The 19,469-nt window shown below is 42.5% G+C and overlaps 1 protein-coding gene across 11 annotated transcripts in view; it reads right to left on the bottom strand.

Moving 5' to 3' along the window:
* Positions 1–19,469, bottom strand: part of cacna2d2a (calcium channel, voltage-dependent, alpha 2/delta subunit 2a) — a 191,542-nt gene that overhangs the window by 39,481 nt on the left and 132,592 nt on the right. For 9 of the 11 annotated variants that reach the window (XM_046028893.1, XM_046028899.1, XM_046028896.1 and 6 more), the window contains 4 exons: positions 16,074–16,118; positions 11,132–11,270; positions 348–479; positions 65–122 (listed from right to left, as the gene is read on the bottom strand). In XM_046028893.1, coding sequence (XP_045884849.1) covers positions 65–122; positions 348–479; positions 11,132–11,270; positions 16,074–16,118 — 374 coding nt within the window. Of the gene's footprint in view, positions 1–64; positions 123–347; positions 480–11,131; positions 11,271–15,855; positions 16,016–16,073; positions 16,119–19,469 lie in introns of those variants that run through there. The other 2 variants (XM_046028903.1, XM_046028895.1) reach the window with 2 other exon arrangements.

The following is a 19,469-nucleotide window of genomic DNA, read 5'->3' as shown; positions in this document are numbered from 1 at the left end:
AATATTATGCGGAGACCAAACACTTGAATGCGTGAATGGACTTCCTGAGAAAGAGGTCGCTTACCATGGTCTTCTGCGGACATCGTACAGGTCAATCTTGTTGGGCGCCCTCCATGGAGTGGCTGGAGAGAGCAAGAAAATAAGTTAGAGGCTGTACAGTGTGTGCTGAGGGATATTTCAGATTAGATCAAAGTAATCATCATTTCATTCTGTCTATCGAGTTACCAGTACAGCCATCTGATAAGAGATTGCCAATGTTCTGCAGCTGAGGGGCCCTAGGGTCAATTTAGACTTTATCTTGCCAAGAGTTATAAGGCAGACTGTTGACTCAGTACCCTGTGGCCTACCTGGGTAGTATCGTGTCACTCCTGTGGCACTGCCAAACACCTGCCAGCGCAGAGAGCTGTCCTCCCGACGGTTTTCAATGAAGACCCTCTCCAGCGCCTGGGTCCAGTTTAACTCATTTAGGATGACTGGAGCTGTAGGAACACACACAATCAGACTGCCAATAGTGACTTGGCAAATATAATGAAGTCTCACTGTTTTCTGGTTGAGCAGTTTACACAGAAAAATGGAGAAGATAAAGTTTAAGCAACAGTTTTTCACCTAATAGGACACTATAAATCTAAATAAAAAAGTTTTCAGAATAACTAGGTCTTGTGATGAGCACAACTCAGAATATGCTTCTGGTTATAGGAAAAGAAATAAAAATAGAGAGGAAATGTAAATGTGTTGCTGATTATGTGCCATAGTCCCTCAAAGTAAGTCAGGAAAAAATAAAGGCTTAAACTACAGTTGCTGAAAATAGCTTTTTATAATCTGATTTCAACCCAGTTTTGCATTATTGATTTTTTTCACATTTCATTAAACACGTATAAATTGATTTTTAAATCAATAACTCAAATAATGAGGACTAAATATAGTGTAAACAAAGTGCAAAACACCAGGTTTTCTCTGTGAGTAACCCAAAGGTCAGCTCTCCTTGCTGAACAACCTTGTCCGTGCCAGCAGCAGTAAGCTGAGCACATAAGAATGGATATATGCAGGCAGCTCGGCCGGCGGTAGCCATCTGAGCAGGGCATCAGTCTAATCTGTGGGATCTCTGAGGAGTCCAGAGGAGGAATCTGAGATGACCTTGGAGGAGGTCATATGTCACTCGCAGCACGTAGAGGCAGAAGCCACTTCTGAATTTTTGATATCAGCGAAATCCAAACAGTTTCTAAAAATGTCCATGAACGTGTTTGAGGGTGCTTGGTGATTGGGAGGAGAAGAGAGGAGAAAGAGGTGAAAAAAAGTACTGGCCTGCTTGTGCATGCGCAGCTTGATGCGTCAACGTGTGCGTTCTGAGTTAAAACGCAGGGTCACAGATATATCTCACAGGTCAGTGGTACTGTGTGAAATGGATTTATGGTTGTGGAGAGAGGTATTCATCATCTAGTCAACAAGAAGTGGAATAACACACTACTGGTGATGGTGGAATAACACTACGACCACGTCAGCATGTGCTGTTTCCTGCCCACCTCAGACTCTTGTAACTTATATTGTATTTAAATTGTCCTCCTGTTTCTTTATTTTTTTCTATCCTTACAACAGGAAACATCATGCCTCCAAACACACACACACACGCACACACATGCCTTCAGTCTGAGTTTAATAGCTAAGCTGAAGTCAGAAGATGGGGAGTGCAGAGGTTTAATAGCCACCTGATTAAAGACGAAACAAGACGAGGCACTGGGCTGAGGAGAATTTCACTCGCTTCTCTGATTTAATTACTCAGCCAACCAAAGCTGGAGAAGCCTCTGAACTGACAAGTCCTGCTTTTTTCAACTCCTTGTTTGAATTTTGCACAAGTAAACGATCATTATCTACTGCTCAGCCTTCGATGAGCTGTCTTTTTAGAGGTAAGCAATGCTTAATGACGCATTACTCACCTCCTTTACTGTAAGCTGAAACACTCTGACACTGAAACACTGAATAATCACATTCACATGAGTGTACCTAAACATCATAATATTGTTTTTTTATATTTTCAGCCAAATGCTCAGTTCCACGTCGCCAAACTCTCTCTCTAAAAGCGTAGCTCAAAACAAGAGAGTTTCATTACTCTCTAGCATCCTGTAAAACAAACGTACGCTAACACACACACATGTGCGCACACTCACTACAGCAGCACTAAGCAGTGTCTGGAGGATAGGAATATATGAAAGCCAAATTGCTGCCATCACCAAAGGGAGCTCCTCAACATGTTTTTCTCAAAATTCATAGACATAAACACAAAGGAAGAATGGAGGAGGTTAGAGGCAGCCCTACAGATGGGGATAAACATAAAAACTCAGAGAGAGGGGGAGGACGATTGATGGAAAGCAACACAGAAATTAACACGAATGAGTGGCTGCTTTCACAGCTCAAAAAGGCAATTTCTCACCCATGAGGGAAGGAGAGAAAAAAAAACCACTAAACAAGCTTCATTTTAAACTCCTAAATTGCAACCGGCAGAATCTAAGACATGATTGAGGTCAAAGAATTTAAGTGTTTTTATATTTTGTAACAATGTCAGACCACCTTTGTCCTTTGCTTAGTAGGGGAACAGCTAGCTGGTGAAAAACAGGTTGTATAGCTGGAGTTGTGAAGGCAGCTAAGGCTTCACCATCGTTGCAAAACATCACTTTTGATTGATTGGAAAACAATATTCTCTATCTTGCAAATCCAACGCTTTGTCAGCTTTTTCTTGTGTGGTTATCTGACGACTCATCCCTGAAGAATGTGTGCCAGGGACATTTCTGCTGCAAACGTAATTGCGTTCTGCCAGAATTAGAAAGTAAAACAGCTTTATCTTCCGTTTCTCATAAGACAGTGTTTACATTTGCCAGGAATCCAGATGGTCTGAAGAACTAGAAAGAGGGAACTAGAGAGAGAGAGAGAAATCAGTGAGACTCTTGCTGTCGCTGCCATTTTGACCATGAATTTTCAAACTTGCCGCAGTCGTTCCCATGACTCCCGATTCACTGCAGCGAGACCAGTGGCTATATTCTACTGATGTTTGTGTGGAGATTATCAGGGAACCAAACCATGCATTTCAATTTCATCTGGCGATGTGCAATACTCTGTGGTCAAAAAGCCATCTGATTAATGTGTAAAAAGTATTATCCTTTAAGCACGAGCTATCACAGCAGGTCGCTGCGGCGGCAGCCTGTGTGCTGTGAAGTCCTGGGTGCTCTTATCTGGAGAGGCACTGGGTCTGTAATGATAGGTGTCCCAGACAGGCCAAGGGCAAAGAGACACCCTGCAACCTCTGTTTAAAACTATCTCAGCTACCTTGACTAACATCAAGGTGTTAAACAAACTCTGGCTATGCAAGAAGGATTATCAGCCGCATTGCCCACACGAGCTACAGTGTGTTTCCTGAAAGTTTGTGTGTGCATGACATATCTACTGATGGTGGCAGGAAGTGTTGCTCAGTCTTGGTCTTTCAATCAAGGGTAATAAGACGGACCATGGTGTATGTGTGTTTATGTTGCCATCTGAAACTAAACCAGTCAGATGGAGATGTGAGCCACCTTTACTGTCAGGCCAACTCTGCAAACACACACACAGAAACACACATCTGCAGGTGATCGCCACAGAGAAACTGGCACATCAGAGATAAGAGAACACAGCAAACTAATTCTCTTTGATTTATTCAGTGAGGCTAGGCTGTGACTTCTCGGGACAGTTGATAAAAAGACAAATTTCCCCTGGGGGGGAAATATGCTCACACAGGCAGACAGGGCCTCCGAGCGCCGTGTTGGGCTCATCTTTCACGAAAATCGCGCCTCTCTCTGATATCTTTAAAAGGTAATTCATCAGCTCGCCGTTCCCCTGACAGTTCGAGCACCCTTGGCTTTGCCCCTTTATGGAGCAAGACTGCACACCAAGTAAGGAAACAATAATGAGTGGGATTTATGGAGTATCTCTGCATGAGATCATTTCTCAACTCCTACCACCCAATCCCTCATACACATTACTAACAGTGATATACCCGAGATGAAGAGCCATCCAAACCAATCTGCTCCTTATGCCCTGTATTAATCCAACATTATATAAATAGGTTTATGCATTGACTGTACAAACGTAAAAGGAAAAAAAGGGCACAGTGGCCTGTAATAGATCACAGTGGAACACAAGTGGTCCATCCTAAGAAATCCATAACGGTGATGGAGCTACAGCTATTAGCTAAGTTTCTTTGATGAGTCATAACCTTTACCATCGCCTAAACCTAAAGTGTTTACATAGTCTACTTTTTAAACAGAGCGACTAAGTCTTGCTGTAGTTCAATTCTACTTACTTTGACATACAGGTGACATTACACGGACAGGTGGGGTAACTGAGAGAAATACAGCTTGTTTTGAATCTTAGCGAGTGGCTCTCCAGAGTGCTTATTTTTCCCAAAGCCGTGTCTTTACGGGAAGGCTATTTTTCATACACTGTATGTTCAGCTAATGCATAAAAATGAGGAGTTGCCATCGTTTATAATTCACTGACAATTTATAGCTTCCCAAACAATTTTTGGAAGTAAAATCGAGTAAGAAGATTATAGTAGAAACACATTGGTCATTTCACTTGCTGGGTCAGTTCACTATTTAATTTTCTCACTTACTCTTATTGGCTATTCAGCCTTGCCGATAATTAAGATTTTTCCAGATTCTGAAACAATGGAGGAGAAAAGAACTTTGTTTATGGTGCTCAAAGCATTGAAAAGTGACATTTGCCAAATTAAACAGCAGAAATTATTTCCAGCGACAGTGGCCCAGTTACGCTGGATAATTGGACGACCTCACTAGGAGCAGTTTTCAAATAACACTAAAGATAAGTGAGAAAATGTTCTTGTTGTAATTTAAATGAACCGACACTGTAAACAAGCACTTTGATAAACCCGCATTTTCACGCACAGTTCGAGGTCATTACAAACCTACGTCTCTACATCTGCATGTACCACCTCCCTCTGTGTCTTTCTGTACTCTCAACCCAATTCCTTTTGCACCTCCCCTCTCTCCTGTTTCCGCTCCGTATCTACTCCTTTCCTCTTCTTTCATGGCTGCTTTGTGGCCTGGCTGAGTGTTAAAGAGCCTGAACCTTAAACCTTTCATCCTGCAGAGGAAACGGCGGCAACAGGAACTGGCAGCAGCTCACACATCCACAAAGGCGAGCTAAAACAAAGTCTAAGCCTTCCCAGAAAAAAAAAGTGTCTTTTGTAGCTTTGGTTGAGAAAAAAAATAAAAATGTCCAGAAGATACTGTATAGCCTAATTTGGATGGACATAACAGTCTCCAAGAAAGCAGCATTAACTCATTTTAATTCATATCCATGTGCAGGATTCCAGCAGTTTCACTCAGGAATAGCATGTAGTATGAATTATCCATTGAGGTTTTGCTAAATGTTATCTCAGACTCTGAAAGTGTGGGAGACGAATGTAAATTTCTCTGAGGAGGTATGATTATTCAATATAGAGAATAAGACAGAAGGGAGAGCTCTTCCACATATTTTTTCTAATTAAAGAGCCGCAGTAAATAACAAACACATGAAATGTAATTTGTGAGCCTGGTGGTGAGTGAAGAGGAGTTTGCTGTGCTGACTGTTCTAATTAGTGTGCGGGTAAATGATAGTGCCCCTTCACTGGGCACACACTATAGGGGTGGATGGGTGGGGGGCAGAGAGAGAAAGATGGAGTCTGTAAAGTAAAGACAGAAATATAGCCCGCAGTGTTTATACTGCCTTTCTTCTCTTTTGGTTTAACTTTTGGTTTAATCCTATTTCCCTTATCCCCCCTCTCTCTATCGCTTTCTTTTCATTTTTATTTTGCACTTTCACACTTTTTCTTTTTTCTTTCTCTTTTTCCCAAATCACTTTTGCTTTTTTTCCACACATTTAAATCTGGTTTGATGTTGAGAGGGGCTGAGTTGATCTCCAGTGTGGCGTGAGTTGGTTGACAGGGAAGCTGCCTTCACTGGAAGGAACCTGGGGTGTGTGAAACGAATACAGGCTGCATGTAATGTACGTGCACAAACACAAGACACTCAAAACGACAAGATTTTACATACGGCTGAAGCAAATCTCAAGATTCACAGCGTATAACTTTAAGATGACAAGTGTAGCACACAGTAAAGTGGGAGCATTCGCTAATTGGAGCCACAGCACCTAATTCGACTAAGTAACAAAGCACAACTCTCATCCCTATCATTATCACTCCCCCTTCCTTTTGTGAACAGACCTGAGTCTGTCTATCAAAAGTTGCCTTTGTCCCTACAGTACCAGGCGAGAGGACTTCTCTCCAGATCCATTTTAAACAAGATGAGAGACTTCAGAGGTAGTTCCACTCAAACGAAATCCTGCAGATGCAAATCTTTCTCTTCTTTTCAAATCTTATACGACACTGCATTGGCTTTCTATCTGTTGCATTCAATTTCCACTGCACATTACATACACCCCATGTAATTTTCTCAGTTCACCTTTACAAAAGGTGAACTTTACAAAAGGTGAACTGGATGATTCTTTGCCAGGAGCTTCCCAGAGGGGATCCAACCACAGACCAGACAGTGTAGTAGCAAAACGGAGGCTAACATTCAAAGGGCAAGAGAGTACAAGCTTGCTGCTGGTTTAGGCACTGATTTGGGGATTTTTCTCTCGCTTGTTGTGAAGTCATACATAATTAAGTGTTTTAGCCTATTGCCTAGCCTACACATTGTTTATATTTTACATTAATGCTGACCTCTCTCCAAAGCATAACCTTTTAGCTTAATTTCCTTCATGGTTCGAGATAGGTATTTCACAACAGTTCACATTTTCTTGATTTTTGGTTCACTCTCATCATCAACCCTGCATTTCTACTCCACCTGCCCAGCGGTATATGGTAGACAGACAGCAAGTCAGCAACTAGCTGGTGAACACAGTGGAGCATTTAGCAGCGAAAGAGCCAGATATCTTTCTCAGGAGTCGGTGAAGACCAAAGACTACATGGAGAATGTATACTGGACTTCTATTAATAGGAGCAACAGCAACATAACTCCAGAAGAATGCTAATGTTGCTCCGTATCTGCTGGATGTGTGAATAAGCAACTGTTTGCTAACAAGTTGATAACTGGGTGTGAATGCTGGCTCACTTGTTTGTGTTGTGCTAATATCTTTTTTCCACTGCCCCCACGTGTGAAATCATTTATTGCTGGACTAAGTCTGGGAAGTCTTGAAGCATCCTTGAATTAAACATGGAAAAAATGGCGGCATAAAAGGTAGAAAATCAATCTACAAAGGGATGGTATGCCTCGGAAAATGTTGGTAATATGTAAATTAACCCTAGTTTTGTCATTAGTACCCTAAAACATGTAAAGTTGTAAAACTAAGAGAGGAGCAGCAGCTGGAGCAACTGGACAGCAAATATAGGGAAGGGTGATAATGTTGCTTGTGGTGTGTGTATGTGTGCGTGTGGAGGCTGGATTAATCGCTCCATGCAAAACATTTAAGCTCTGCTCTTTCATCTGCGCACACAGTTAGCCAGTCCTCGCCATTCATTTCTGACAACCACGTTTCTCACTGTGCCTGACTACAATAGCAAACTGACAACATGACGTTAGGCCGCTGGAAAAGGCGCCCCATACAGCGGATTTAAAAACTTCAAATTTAATGAAAGGACTTCCCACATTCACTGCTGTTTTTCTTTATTCCTTGTGAACACTGGCTGCTTATTCTCATACAAACACTAATGTAGGCATGCACCACATGTACACTATACACACATAATTACCACCCTTTTTAAAAAGGCTGATTTGTGTAAATATTCAACACATTATCATGTTCATGCAACTGTAGAATGACCCAATCTGGCTTACTACCCTCTATCTACAGCGGGAAACTCGGTCCAATTACCAGCGAGATTCCACTGAATCTACAAAATAGTCACCAAAGAATATTCCCTCGCTGTTTTCATCCTTATTTTTCAGTGATTACTTTAAAAGATTATATAACCAGAGCCCTTCCTCTGCAATTATTCAGCAAATCCTTGCCTCTTCCTCACCATTTCTGTAACATCCACTGGGAGAATAAAACCTGTTTCTCCGTAGACGACACCACCCACATTAATTTATTCCTTTGTGGCTCTGTTGCAATGTCCATTCTGTAATAAGCTATGATAATTAGAAGAAAACTGTATGAATGTTTGACCTAAGCTAATTAGAAAGTTTGTAGACTTGGCAGTAGGAATCAGCAGTGGGATAATGAATCATAAAATGGTTCATTACTGCGCTCAGGGAACACTCTCAATCTCAATAAACGGACATGGGGCCTAGCAGACAAATCAAACCAGGACGCATGCACTGCCTCATTTAGCTGCTGAAAGGATCACAATAAAAAAAGAAAATGCTTTTTTTGTTGCTCTAACTGGTTTCTATTATTAAAGTGTCTCTTCTCCTTCACTCTCATCTCACCCCCTTTCTTTCTATCTTTCCTTCTATCTGTGCCTCTATCTCACTCCATCTCGAAGGACACCCATTTTGCTGTGACTGGCAATTCATGCTGCCATTTTCAGTTTCTTTAGTGCATTAACAATGTATACAAATCAAGCTACTCCAACATCACAGAGCATGAGTGCTAATAAATAACTGTTGATCATTGTGTTGTACTTTGGACTGTGCTCCATTCTTCCCACAGTTGTCTTTTCTCTGCCTTTCCTTTGGCTTTCCCCGAGGAACGAACGCTGAAGCTACCCACTCAAACTGCTTCTCTCCTGCTAATCTTAAACCCATAGATATACTGTAGATGCAGACCTCTCCAGACCCAGAGGACAACAATCCGCCCACATTACTTTCCTCAGACATCCTCTCCCTGGCACCCTGCACTAGTGGGAGTAGAGCAGAACACCATATACAGATAACAATCGCCTTTCACCATCTCTCTAAAGCAAACGCAGCTCCCTTTACATGATGTTGATGTACATTCCTGTACGATAAGTTAGATAAAAGAGTACTTCACCAGTTTAGCATTGCACTCCCATAACATTGTTAATCAGCGACGGACAATAAAAAAAAAAGGATCAAAATTCGATGCAGCAGAACCAGACATATCTTTTTATTCCACACGTTTTTCTTCCCTGTCAAAAACTATATGACCCACAATGCAACTCAACCATCAGGCTTTCTTGTGTGTTATGCTAGTAGTGGCTAATGTAGCCTTGAGCGGCTAGTCTTCAACCCCAACCAACACTCTATTGCCTCTAGACTTCACACAGTGCCCTCTGGAGCAACAAATGGCTGAATACAACTTTTTTTCACATAGGCAGTACTTTGGGGAGTACCCCCAAGACCTGTAAACAGACTCTGATGTGTAAAGTCGGTTTAACTTCAACTTTGTCTACATTGCATTGCAATCTTGACATTTCTAATATCTACATTTCCTCTTTAAGAATGACTCTACATTTGGGCAGCAACATGTTTTTCAACACTGTTTATTTACCACCAACGACTAAAGCACAGTACACATGTTCATAATGGAGTTGGCACAAAATCTGCAGTTGGCAATCTCAGCACAGCAGACCGCGCAATGGGAGCTAACTAAACAACATCAATAGTAAACATTTTCCACAGAAGAGAAATGAAAAAACTAATTCCCATGCCCTGTACCCCTCTACTCTTCTAGTCTCCACCAGGCTCAATCAAGAGGCCTTTATTCTCTGACTCCTATCTTCAGACAGGGGAACCAGAGCTGGCACAAAATGGCTCTGGGAACAATGTGCAGGCCTGATTGCTCCATTGTAAGTTAGCTGTGGCCTTTGACATCTCCTCCTGAACCAAGAGTGTCTAATTCTGACAAGATTTGTCTGGAGACACAGCTGGAGGCCATTGTTACAGACAGGTGCCATACACTGCCTGTTCAACAGAGAAGGCGGAGAGCTAGACAATAACAGAACAAAAAAATTGCCACTGTGAAAATGGCTGTCTGTCTGCACATGCTCTGGGTTTTGAGTCTTTAAAGAGGCAGGCAGAAGAGTGTCCAAAAGGTTAGAGGTGGATAACAGAGGAAACATGCCAAGTAAAATCAGGGTCCCGGAAGGTACATGTGTTCCTGTTGTCCATTTGGCAGCTGCACACTAAGGAGGGTGTTATGTCCGCAGGGAAGCATGGTGCCAGGCAGGATGTGCAGGGCCCACGAGCGGGGGAGACCATGCCCATGCAGAAAACAAAAATACAGTATGGATCTGGTGCGAGAGACCGTCTGTCATCTAAAATCATGTTAGGTTTGTTTAAGTGCTGGCTGATATAAACAGAGGGAGAGATTGAGCGGACATACTGAGAGACAGGGCAGAGGTCAAGTCAACAGAAAACTGTCATCTATCCACACGGCCCAGCAGGTCTGTATGAAAACCAGGAGACATCTTGATACATGTGAAACTGCAATAATCTCTTTATTATGTTGCATACAAAACATGCTTTAAAGACCCACTGAAAATTCCTAGGTATGTGTCATCTCTTGGTGTATGTCAAATATGTAAATTTATATGTATATTCTATAAAATATTTCTTAATATATGAATTCTCTTCTTGCACAACATTCATATCATATTCAGGTGTACAGCATTAATTCTTCCCTCATTCTGATTCTCCAGAAACTTCATGCAATCCAGGTAAATCCCTGAACAATCTCTGATTAAATGTCTCTCAAAATGATATTTATAATTCTGTTTTCTCACGTAGAAATATGTCACAAGACGCTCTAAATGCTGTTTCACTGGGCCTTTCATGGAACAACTCATCTAAGGTCAAGCTCTGTCAGTGTTTAATACCATATGCTGCTTGTTGCAGGAATTTCAGAGCCATTTTCTATGTGATTATTGAGTGCAATACTTTTTTCCTTTTTTTTTTACAATGCAGATTTTTGGCCACATAAAAGGAAATGCAGTGTGAGCTCACGCAACAGTAAGTATGGCAGAGGTCTTGCAGCAGGTGTGTCATTTTTAACTATAGTGGCTTTTTCAGTACATGAACTCTTTTGATCGGCAGCTCTCTTATTTATGACACAATTCTCCCAGAGCACTTTTGCACTATACAATTTTACTTTACAATCAGCCTTCCAGCAGAAAACGAAAAAGTAAGTATTCTTGTACACTTACAGCCTTTGTATATGTCTGTGGGAATCTGGACCGCACTGGAAGAGTAGTTGACCTTGTTTTTAAAATTGGGAGCGTCCACAAACTCCAGCTCCAAAGACAACGAGCTCTCCAGCGGGTTCTCCTCTTCTCCATCTTCCGCCTGTAGACACACACACACGCACGCAGACAGACACACACACACACACAAATTTGAGTGAGCATACAAAAAAAATGCGTGGACAGAAGAACAGGGGAAACATGCAAATATAGCACTGCATTCTGTCACCTCCCATATTGTGGCTTTACAGCGCCCATCTGTGGCTCTGGTACATACAGTACATTGTCTCTCTCTCTGACTCATACATAAAGTAACGCAGCATTTGGATAATGTTAAGCACAAAAATAGCAATTATTCCACCTTTTGTCTGGCTTTAGATTTGGGTGGTTCTATACTCTCCTTCTCATCAGAGAACAACAGCAGGTATCAGAGCAGACACCAAACACAGAGACTCATTAGTACTCGAGATGACTATCACAGACACATGAGGTGCCATACAAATTAACCCCAACAATAACTAGCAACAGACACCACTTAATCACTGTTTAGTCTCCCACCCACTCAAATGATAGCATATTTCATAGCAGACTGTTTGTTCTCTCTTCCCTGTGATTTTTCAAACACAAAACAGTGCTCATGCTGAATATTTCTTATTCGCTGTGGCACTTTTACAGCTTCTCAATCTGGCCATTGTACATGATGGGAAAGCCTGACACACACATTGCATTAGGAAAGTGTCAGATATCAAAGAAAGCCAGAAGATTAAAAAAAAAGTCAAACTGGCATTTAAGCTTTTTATCTTGAAAAGTAATCAATGGAGTACAATCTGTGCCTGTTCCCACAGGAGGAAGTGATGGTGCGATGTGAAGTAAAATGGCAGCAAGATATAACCCTACTCTCCGGCTCAGTTTATTAGCTTATTCTTGATTTGATTTCAGTGCGTTTCCTTAGAGCGCTCACTAAAACCTTGTCAGACGCATCCTTAGAAAATAGGTCACATTTACAGATCAACATTCAGAAATGAACATGTAGGAGGTCGACTTATGGTTGAGCATTTCTTAAACAAACACAGTCTAATTAATGTGTGGTCATGCACCAAGCTCTTTGATACACTGCCATACAGAAGTAGCCCACAGCACAGTCTGGCGTCATGTTTCCACCATTCTTCCTTTATTAGTCATCCTTCATTAGCCTTAATTCATGGAATATTTGTAAAACAAAACTCACATCTCTGATCACTCCTCATGCATTCTGACTGCTGAGGAGCAAAATTTGAATTCAAAATAAATCTTTGAGCGCAGCAGATTTGCAACTTCAATATGCACTTCTCATTTTAATAAAGCAGCATGGATTAATTGGATCTGACATGATAAAAACTGTTTGTTTTTTGGAGAAATTAAATCAAAACCCCTTGTCCACAGCAGAAACTGATTGATGGGCCAACTTTAATTGACTATTAAAATGCAATTACAAGCTGTTGTTGGGACGAGCGGGGGGATAGTTGTGCCGAGGTCCCACTGAAAGTCAACAAGAGGAACAATGCAGTGTTATGACAAGGGACCAGTTCATTAGAAATGTCTCATTTCTATAACTCTTACATCATCATAATACAGGATATGACCATAAAGAAATATGTTAGCAAGTACTTAAACTTGCAGTTTAGCAAGTTTAACAATGGGAGAGATTTATGAAAAATCTGGTTAATTTAAATGTGTAGTCGACAAGACTGGTTAAAAAAAGTGAACATTACTTTTTCACAAAAACAACAAATAAGTGATACAGTGACACTTTTGGAGGCATTCATTAACAGACAGCTCATCTGGATATGTGAGACGTTGTGAGGCAAGAACTTACTGATATTTTAGTTTTATTAAAAGGGTCCTTATATAAGTCAGATTAGATGAGATTTCTTTTAATTAGTTTCTGCCTGTTGTTTTTAGTGTACACCTTTGGGACTTGACCTGAGGCTGCAATCTGGCAACCGCAAGGCTAAAGACATTTCCTCCTTTAATACATTTTGTTCTTTAAATATCTAAATACATTTGTAATCAGCAGTAAACCAACGTAAAGATGTTAGAGCAGTGATAATCTAATCTTTCCCTGTTGTTCTAATCCAATATGGACCCTGGACAGGTCACCAGTCCATCGCAGGGCCACATACAGACAAACAACCACTCACACCTAAGGACAATTTGGGAGACACCAATTAACCTAGCCTGCATGTCTTTGGATGGTGGGAGGAAACTGGAGTACCTGGAGAGAACATACAAACTCCACACAGAAAGGCCAGGGCAACTGGGTTTTGAACCCATGACCTTCTTGCTGTGAGGCAACAGTGCTAACCACCGCGTCGCCCTCCAATATGGATGTTTTATTTATTTTTTACTTTGTACATGTTGTAGAATTGGAATGACTAAAAAGGGTAGCAGCTTTCAGAGCAAAAGAAAATATAAAAATGAATAGCTGTTTCCAGGTCATATGTGCTTTTAGCTTCATAATAAAATATTACTCTGATTGTAATGATACCAAAGAACACAAAGGCAATAAAATGTACTGTTGACTACAAATGCTGAAAAATAAAACAGTGGCGCCTATTTTTAATATTGCTGTTGTTTTACAAAACAGAGCTTTGGTGAAAAAAAATGTAGTCGTTAACCAATGTGATACCCTCAATTTGGGATTAATGCTTATTTTATATAGATTTATTGGCACCGTAAACTGTGGAGAAGTAAATTTGAAAGGGCTTGAGATATTTCCATTAATAATAAACCTGATTAGGGTAAGGATGCTGGCTTTTCAACATCACTAACTGTGAGGTTGAGGTGTTTGTTTATCACTCAGCCTGACACTAATTCTGTCAATGTCGGGCAGGGAGGTTTTTCTTTTTTCTTTCTACCGAAGAGCCCAATCATAATTAACCAAGGCAGCGTCTAATTAGGAGCTGAATAAATCCACGCAGGAAAGACTGATTGGTTGATTTTCTTCAACCATCTACCACCTGTTTTGCTCGATTCATTACCCAATTTGTTAATTTTATCTCTCAGTTGTCAAGGTTTAATTAAAGGCTAAAGAGGCCAGAGATGACATTTTGAAGGTTCTTTCATTCCCGCCTTCAGCAAACCAGGGCTAACCTGAAACATGTCACTTATTATCCTGTTTGTGTGTGCGCGGGGGGGTGTTTATTTGAAAGACAACAAGAATGACTGAGATAGAGCAAAACAGCCCTTTAAACAAAGATTCATTCAGATAACATTTCAATCGGTCAGTCGCTTTAACATATTTAACTGAAAAACATTTATTACATTAAAAATATTTATGTATTTGATTGTTGTCCTCGAAGTAAATCACTACCTAGGGAAATGACTGACAATATTTTTCTACCAGACAGAAGTATTGGCATAAAAGTGGAATCACGCAGATCAAAGAATATTTGCATTTTCATGCAAGACACTTTGTCTACTCCCTGCTGAAGCGTACGTTATAATCTTTTTTGGGGGATGAGGCATGTGGGGGATCTTGTCTTTTCGCAGAAATACATGTTATATTGTTCAGGACAGGACAATCCAAAGAGGAAGGTTTTCAAAGCACATTCAAATCTGCCTAATTACCCACCCAAAGGAGGCTGGTAGGAAGTGAAGTGACATAAATAAAATAAATCTTCATCGAGTGCACTGGACATGCTTTAGCACATGGCAGTTTAGACTTAAAATGAAACATGACATTGTACTTTTATATCAAAGGTATAGTAAAAGAGGAGAAATTAACAGGTACAGGGTACAGGATAAGGGAACAGAGGAGACAAGGCTTGGATAAGAGAGCCCGCCAATCACTTACCTTCCTTAAAACTGAATTATTTTTATATCTCCCTAATAATACAGGATTTTCAGTGCAGTGGTAGAGCCTTAATTGAAAGGGGTCATCGTGGGAGGAATCAAGATTCACATGGAGGAGTACTGGTGGGCGATTGCAGGGATGGGGATTGACCTCTGCTGCTGTCTTTGGGTGGTGTTGGGTTGGTGAAGTGGGGGTCAGGGTGTGTTACTGGCTCGGCCTTAGTGTGCCATGTTAATGATGACTGATGTTCTCCAATTAGATGTGCTGACAGGCCCTAAAGCGCTGTGTCATTAATCACAGGAGTGGCGTGCAAAAAGAGAAAATCACACCATGATTTATTGCTCCTCCACCTCCCTCTCTCAGTCTCTTCCCCTCTCTATCTCACTCTCTTCCCATCTTTTTGTGCTTTGGTGATCTAAGGGGGATTCTTGAACTCCTCCTTGAAACTTAATCAATCAGCAGGCACAGGCACCGAGTATGACCTATCCTAAGGAGGAACTGCAGGCTGCAGCCGGGGCGGTGGCATGGTGAGGCCAAATGGAGGTGACTTGCAGGTCTTAGGCATCTGCGTTACCAGGCCTGCAGTTCTTTCCTTGATTGCCATTCATATGAATGACACACATGATAGAAATAGTGTTCTGGTGTATGAAAGTGCGATATAACTAATGTTTCAGTGTGAGCTGTCTTGATGGGCATGGAGATCTAACAATCCCCGCAGGTCAGGTCTGCAGTCGACACAGTAAGGGTCCGTGGTGGAGGCAGAAAACTCTGGATAATACTTTACTGGGGTAGGACAGCGGAAGTCACTGTCACATGCACGTCGGCCTGCCCCTGCTCTGTCACACCAACTCACCATAAAGCAGTGTCACCTCACTAACACACACAGACAGCCCAGGGGCCTGTGACCGGCAGTGGGGGGCATCATCAACACCGAGGAGGCCAAGGGAAGGCTGGTGTGGGGTGGGTTGGGGTTGCAGGGAAGGGTGGCAGGGATGGGAAGTGGAGCGGGTAGGATTTGGGGTTTTAAGGCAGGCAGACGGGGGAGGAGGGAGCAGTCCGTACTGTACTCACATAGTCTGAATCCGCTTTGGAATCGTAGTATGAAATGGCATTCTCCTGTGCAGAAAAGAAAAGTGAAAAGACAGGTGATGAGAGAAGATATAGCAGTGTCTATATCAGCCCCGACTCCTCGCGGTGGTCAGCTAGAGAGTCATGGTTATATTCCGTCACACTGTTCAGCATGAGAATATAATCAGCATCACAGAACACAGGAGGAGTAGTGTGATGTGGAATGACAGTCATGAAAAGGTGAGCAGATAGCTGTAGAGATATTGAAGGATGTAATGTGTCCAGGTGATGCTTTTTTGTTAATAAGATGCAATGTATGTGGTACATGTTCGAACTTGTGTTTAAAACACTGTAGGAACATCATGTGTTGTGGGAAAGTTTGTGTGGCACTGTGACATGAGCTCAGATGTGACATGGAGTTTGCAGTGAGAGAAGAAATAAACTCAAAATATTACGCTCTCTGGGAGTCTTATCAACCTCAGCTGGTTGTGTTTTCAGTCTAGGCCAAGAGCTCTCACAGGAGGAAATAAACAGGAAAAAAGAAAAGGATAAGAAAGTAAATGTATGCAATTGTGTTACACTATTTTTCTCTAATTACTGACTAAAGTTACCATCCAGGAGCTAAAACCCCAGATTCAGCCCCTTACCACCAAGCTTCCGGCCTTTACCCCAAGCAAAGACCCCATACCCAGGCTGTTAGCCTCCCTGCCGTCCTCTTGTCCTCTAAACTGGCGTCCTTATCTCCCATGGAGGCAGGCGTGAGGGCGGGCAGGGGCTGTATGCAGCGAGCGGCGGTCATGGGGCCTGCCTCATTATCATGAGGAGGCTGGCTGAGGACGCGCTCTCAAGGGCACCACAGTTACTGACTCGCCCACACTGAAGGAGCTGTGGTCACGGTCCGATGAGGGAAGATGGCAGAAAGAGAAAGAGAGCATCTACTTAACAGGTCCAGTTAGTCTCACCCACGACTCACTCAGTCGGACTTATTTTCTCTCAATTTCTCTTTGTCACTTGCTGTCTATGCCCTGTTTTGCTCTTCACTGTTTTTCATCTTTCTCCTGCTGTCTCACACACACACATGCATTCTGCATTTGTTTAACTCATACAGAAACACACACAAACACTAACACACACCTATCTCTGTCAGCCCCATTTTTCTCTCAGTTCCCTTTGGCGTGAGAGCCTCTCTGCACACCACGACAGGGATCTTGGCTGGCCTCCAGTGCTAATCAGAGAGCCAGTCATCAGCTCAGCTCAGTCCCGAACAACTCACCAACAACAAAAACCAGTATGATCAAAACTCACGCTGACACCAAACATGGGGCAGCTTGTGTCTTTGGGTAATGAGCGTGGACAAGACAGAGGAGGAGCAGAGACTGCCCCCTGACACTTCTCCTCAACTTACCAGCACTCCCTCTGCCTCCACAGCTCTGTCAGAGAGATCAGGAGTGAGGACGGAGGGAAAGGAGCTGAGGGGAGGGATCAGAGCGGATCGTTCAGGGAGTACATTGGGTTAAGTTGGAGGGTTAGGATGGAGGCTGAGGTCGGGGCGATATGAAGGGATGAATTGAGAGGAGAGAGATGGGTGGTGGTGGTGGTGGTGGTGGGTGCAGTGGGGAAAGAGCTGCCAGAGCTAAAAATAGCCTGTGCCTCTGCAGAGAGAGAAGAGGAAGAGGGAGAAAGAGAGAGTGTGTTGTTGTGTCTGCCAGCAGCATTGATCTGGAGCCCAGTCCTGCTTAGACTGGTCCCTCGCTCCTAAAGAGTTTACTCTCACTGCTGCGGCATTACAACTCATTATTCAGGACTGCTTCCTGTAAATAAACACTTGGTTCCTGGCACCCGAGGGACACCGACCAGCAGCTTTACACAAACAATGATAAACTCAAAAAAACATACCACACATTACTGAAGGGAGAGCTTAGTGAGAGGTCATCACTGCACTGGTATTTTGTACCTTCCCCTTATTACTATTCTTTATTGCAAATAATAATCCATAATCTGTAATGAATGCAGGTGTTTCAATACATGGCAGGGTGACTGCTTGGTTTGATGTGCATGAAACAAATGTGAATCAATTTCTATGGCTGATTTCAGTGGAACACTTATGGTTTTGGACGAACAAGTTAGACAGCACTCTCAGCCACCATCATGAAAATACAAAAAAAATTAGGAAATATCTTTTGGATGAATGGTGTTCATCCCTCTAGTAGAGTTCCTCAGACTAGCAGATCTATTTGCAAAGAAGCACTGAAGCTGTTCTGGTGGCTAGTGGCGCCCAACTGGTTACGTTTCCTTTAATTTGTCACCCTTCTGTCACTGGCATCACGTCATTTTGCACAGCTGGACAGCTGTGTTTACCTTACTGTTTACCCAGTACATATCACTTACTCGTGCTAAACCATGCACCGTGTACATACAGGAATCACCACTTATAGCAAATCCTAGCATCAGTAAAAGTATTATTCCTCCTTGTGCTGCTGTTACTAATTTACCAACTGTCCTACGAAGACTTTTATATCTCACAGCTGTTTTACTATATTGTCTGTACACCAGCCTCCACTTATTAGTGCCCACAGAATGAGTTAATAATCAAATACATCAGACATACATAATTTTTTTAAATTTTTTTATTTGGATTGGAATGAAATACACTGCTCAAAAAATTAAAGGGAACACTTAAACAACACGATGTAACTCCAAGTCAAATCAAACTGTCCACTTAGGAAGCAACACTGATTGAAAATCAATTTCACATGCGGTTGTGCAAATGGAATAGACAACGGGTGGAAATTATAGGCAATTAGCAAGACACCCCCAATAAAGGAGTGGTTCTGCAGGTGGTGACCACAGACCACTTCTCAGTTCCTATGCTTCCTGGCTGATGTTTTGGTCACTTTTGAATGCTGGAGGTGCTCTCACTCTAGTGGTAGCATGAGACAGAGTCTACAACCCACACAAGTGGCTCAGGTAGTGCAGCTCATCCAGGATGGCACATCAATGCGAGCTGTGGCAAGAAGGTTTGCTGTGTCTGTCAGCGTAGTGTCCAGAGCATGGAGGCGCTACCAGGAGACAGGCCAGTAAATCAGGAGACGTGGAGGAGGCCGTAGGAGGGCAACAACCCAGCAGCAGGACCGCTACCTCCGCCTTTGTGCAAGGAGGAGCAGGAAGAGCACTGCCAGAGCCCTGCAAAATGACCTCCAGCAGGCCACAAATGTGCATGTGTCTGCTCAAACGGTCAGAAACAGACTCCATGAGGGTGGTATGAGGGCCCGACGTCCACAGGTGGGGGTTGTGCTTACAGCCCAACACTGTGCAGGACGTTTGGCATTTGCCAGAGAACACCAAGATTGGCAAATTCGCCACTGGCGCCCTGTGCTCTTCACAGATGAAAGCAGGTTC

The sequence above is a fragment of the Micropterus dolomieu genome, linkage group LG18 (assembly GCF_021292245.1).
Source record: "Micropterus dolomieu isolate WLL.071019.BEF.003 ecotype Adirondacks linkage group LG18, ASM2129224v1, whole genome shotgun sequence".
Taxonomy (NCBI): domain Eukaryota; kingdom Metazoa; phylum Chordata; class Actinopteri; order Centrarchiformes; family Centrarchidae; genus Micropterus; species Micropterus dolomieu.
This window is presented reverse-complemented; position numbering and strand designations above follow the sequence as displayed.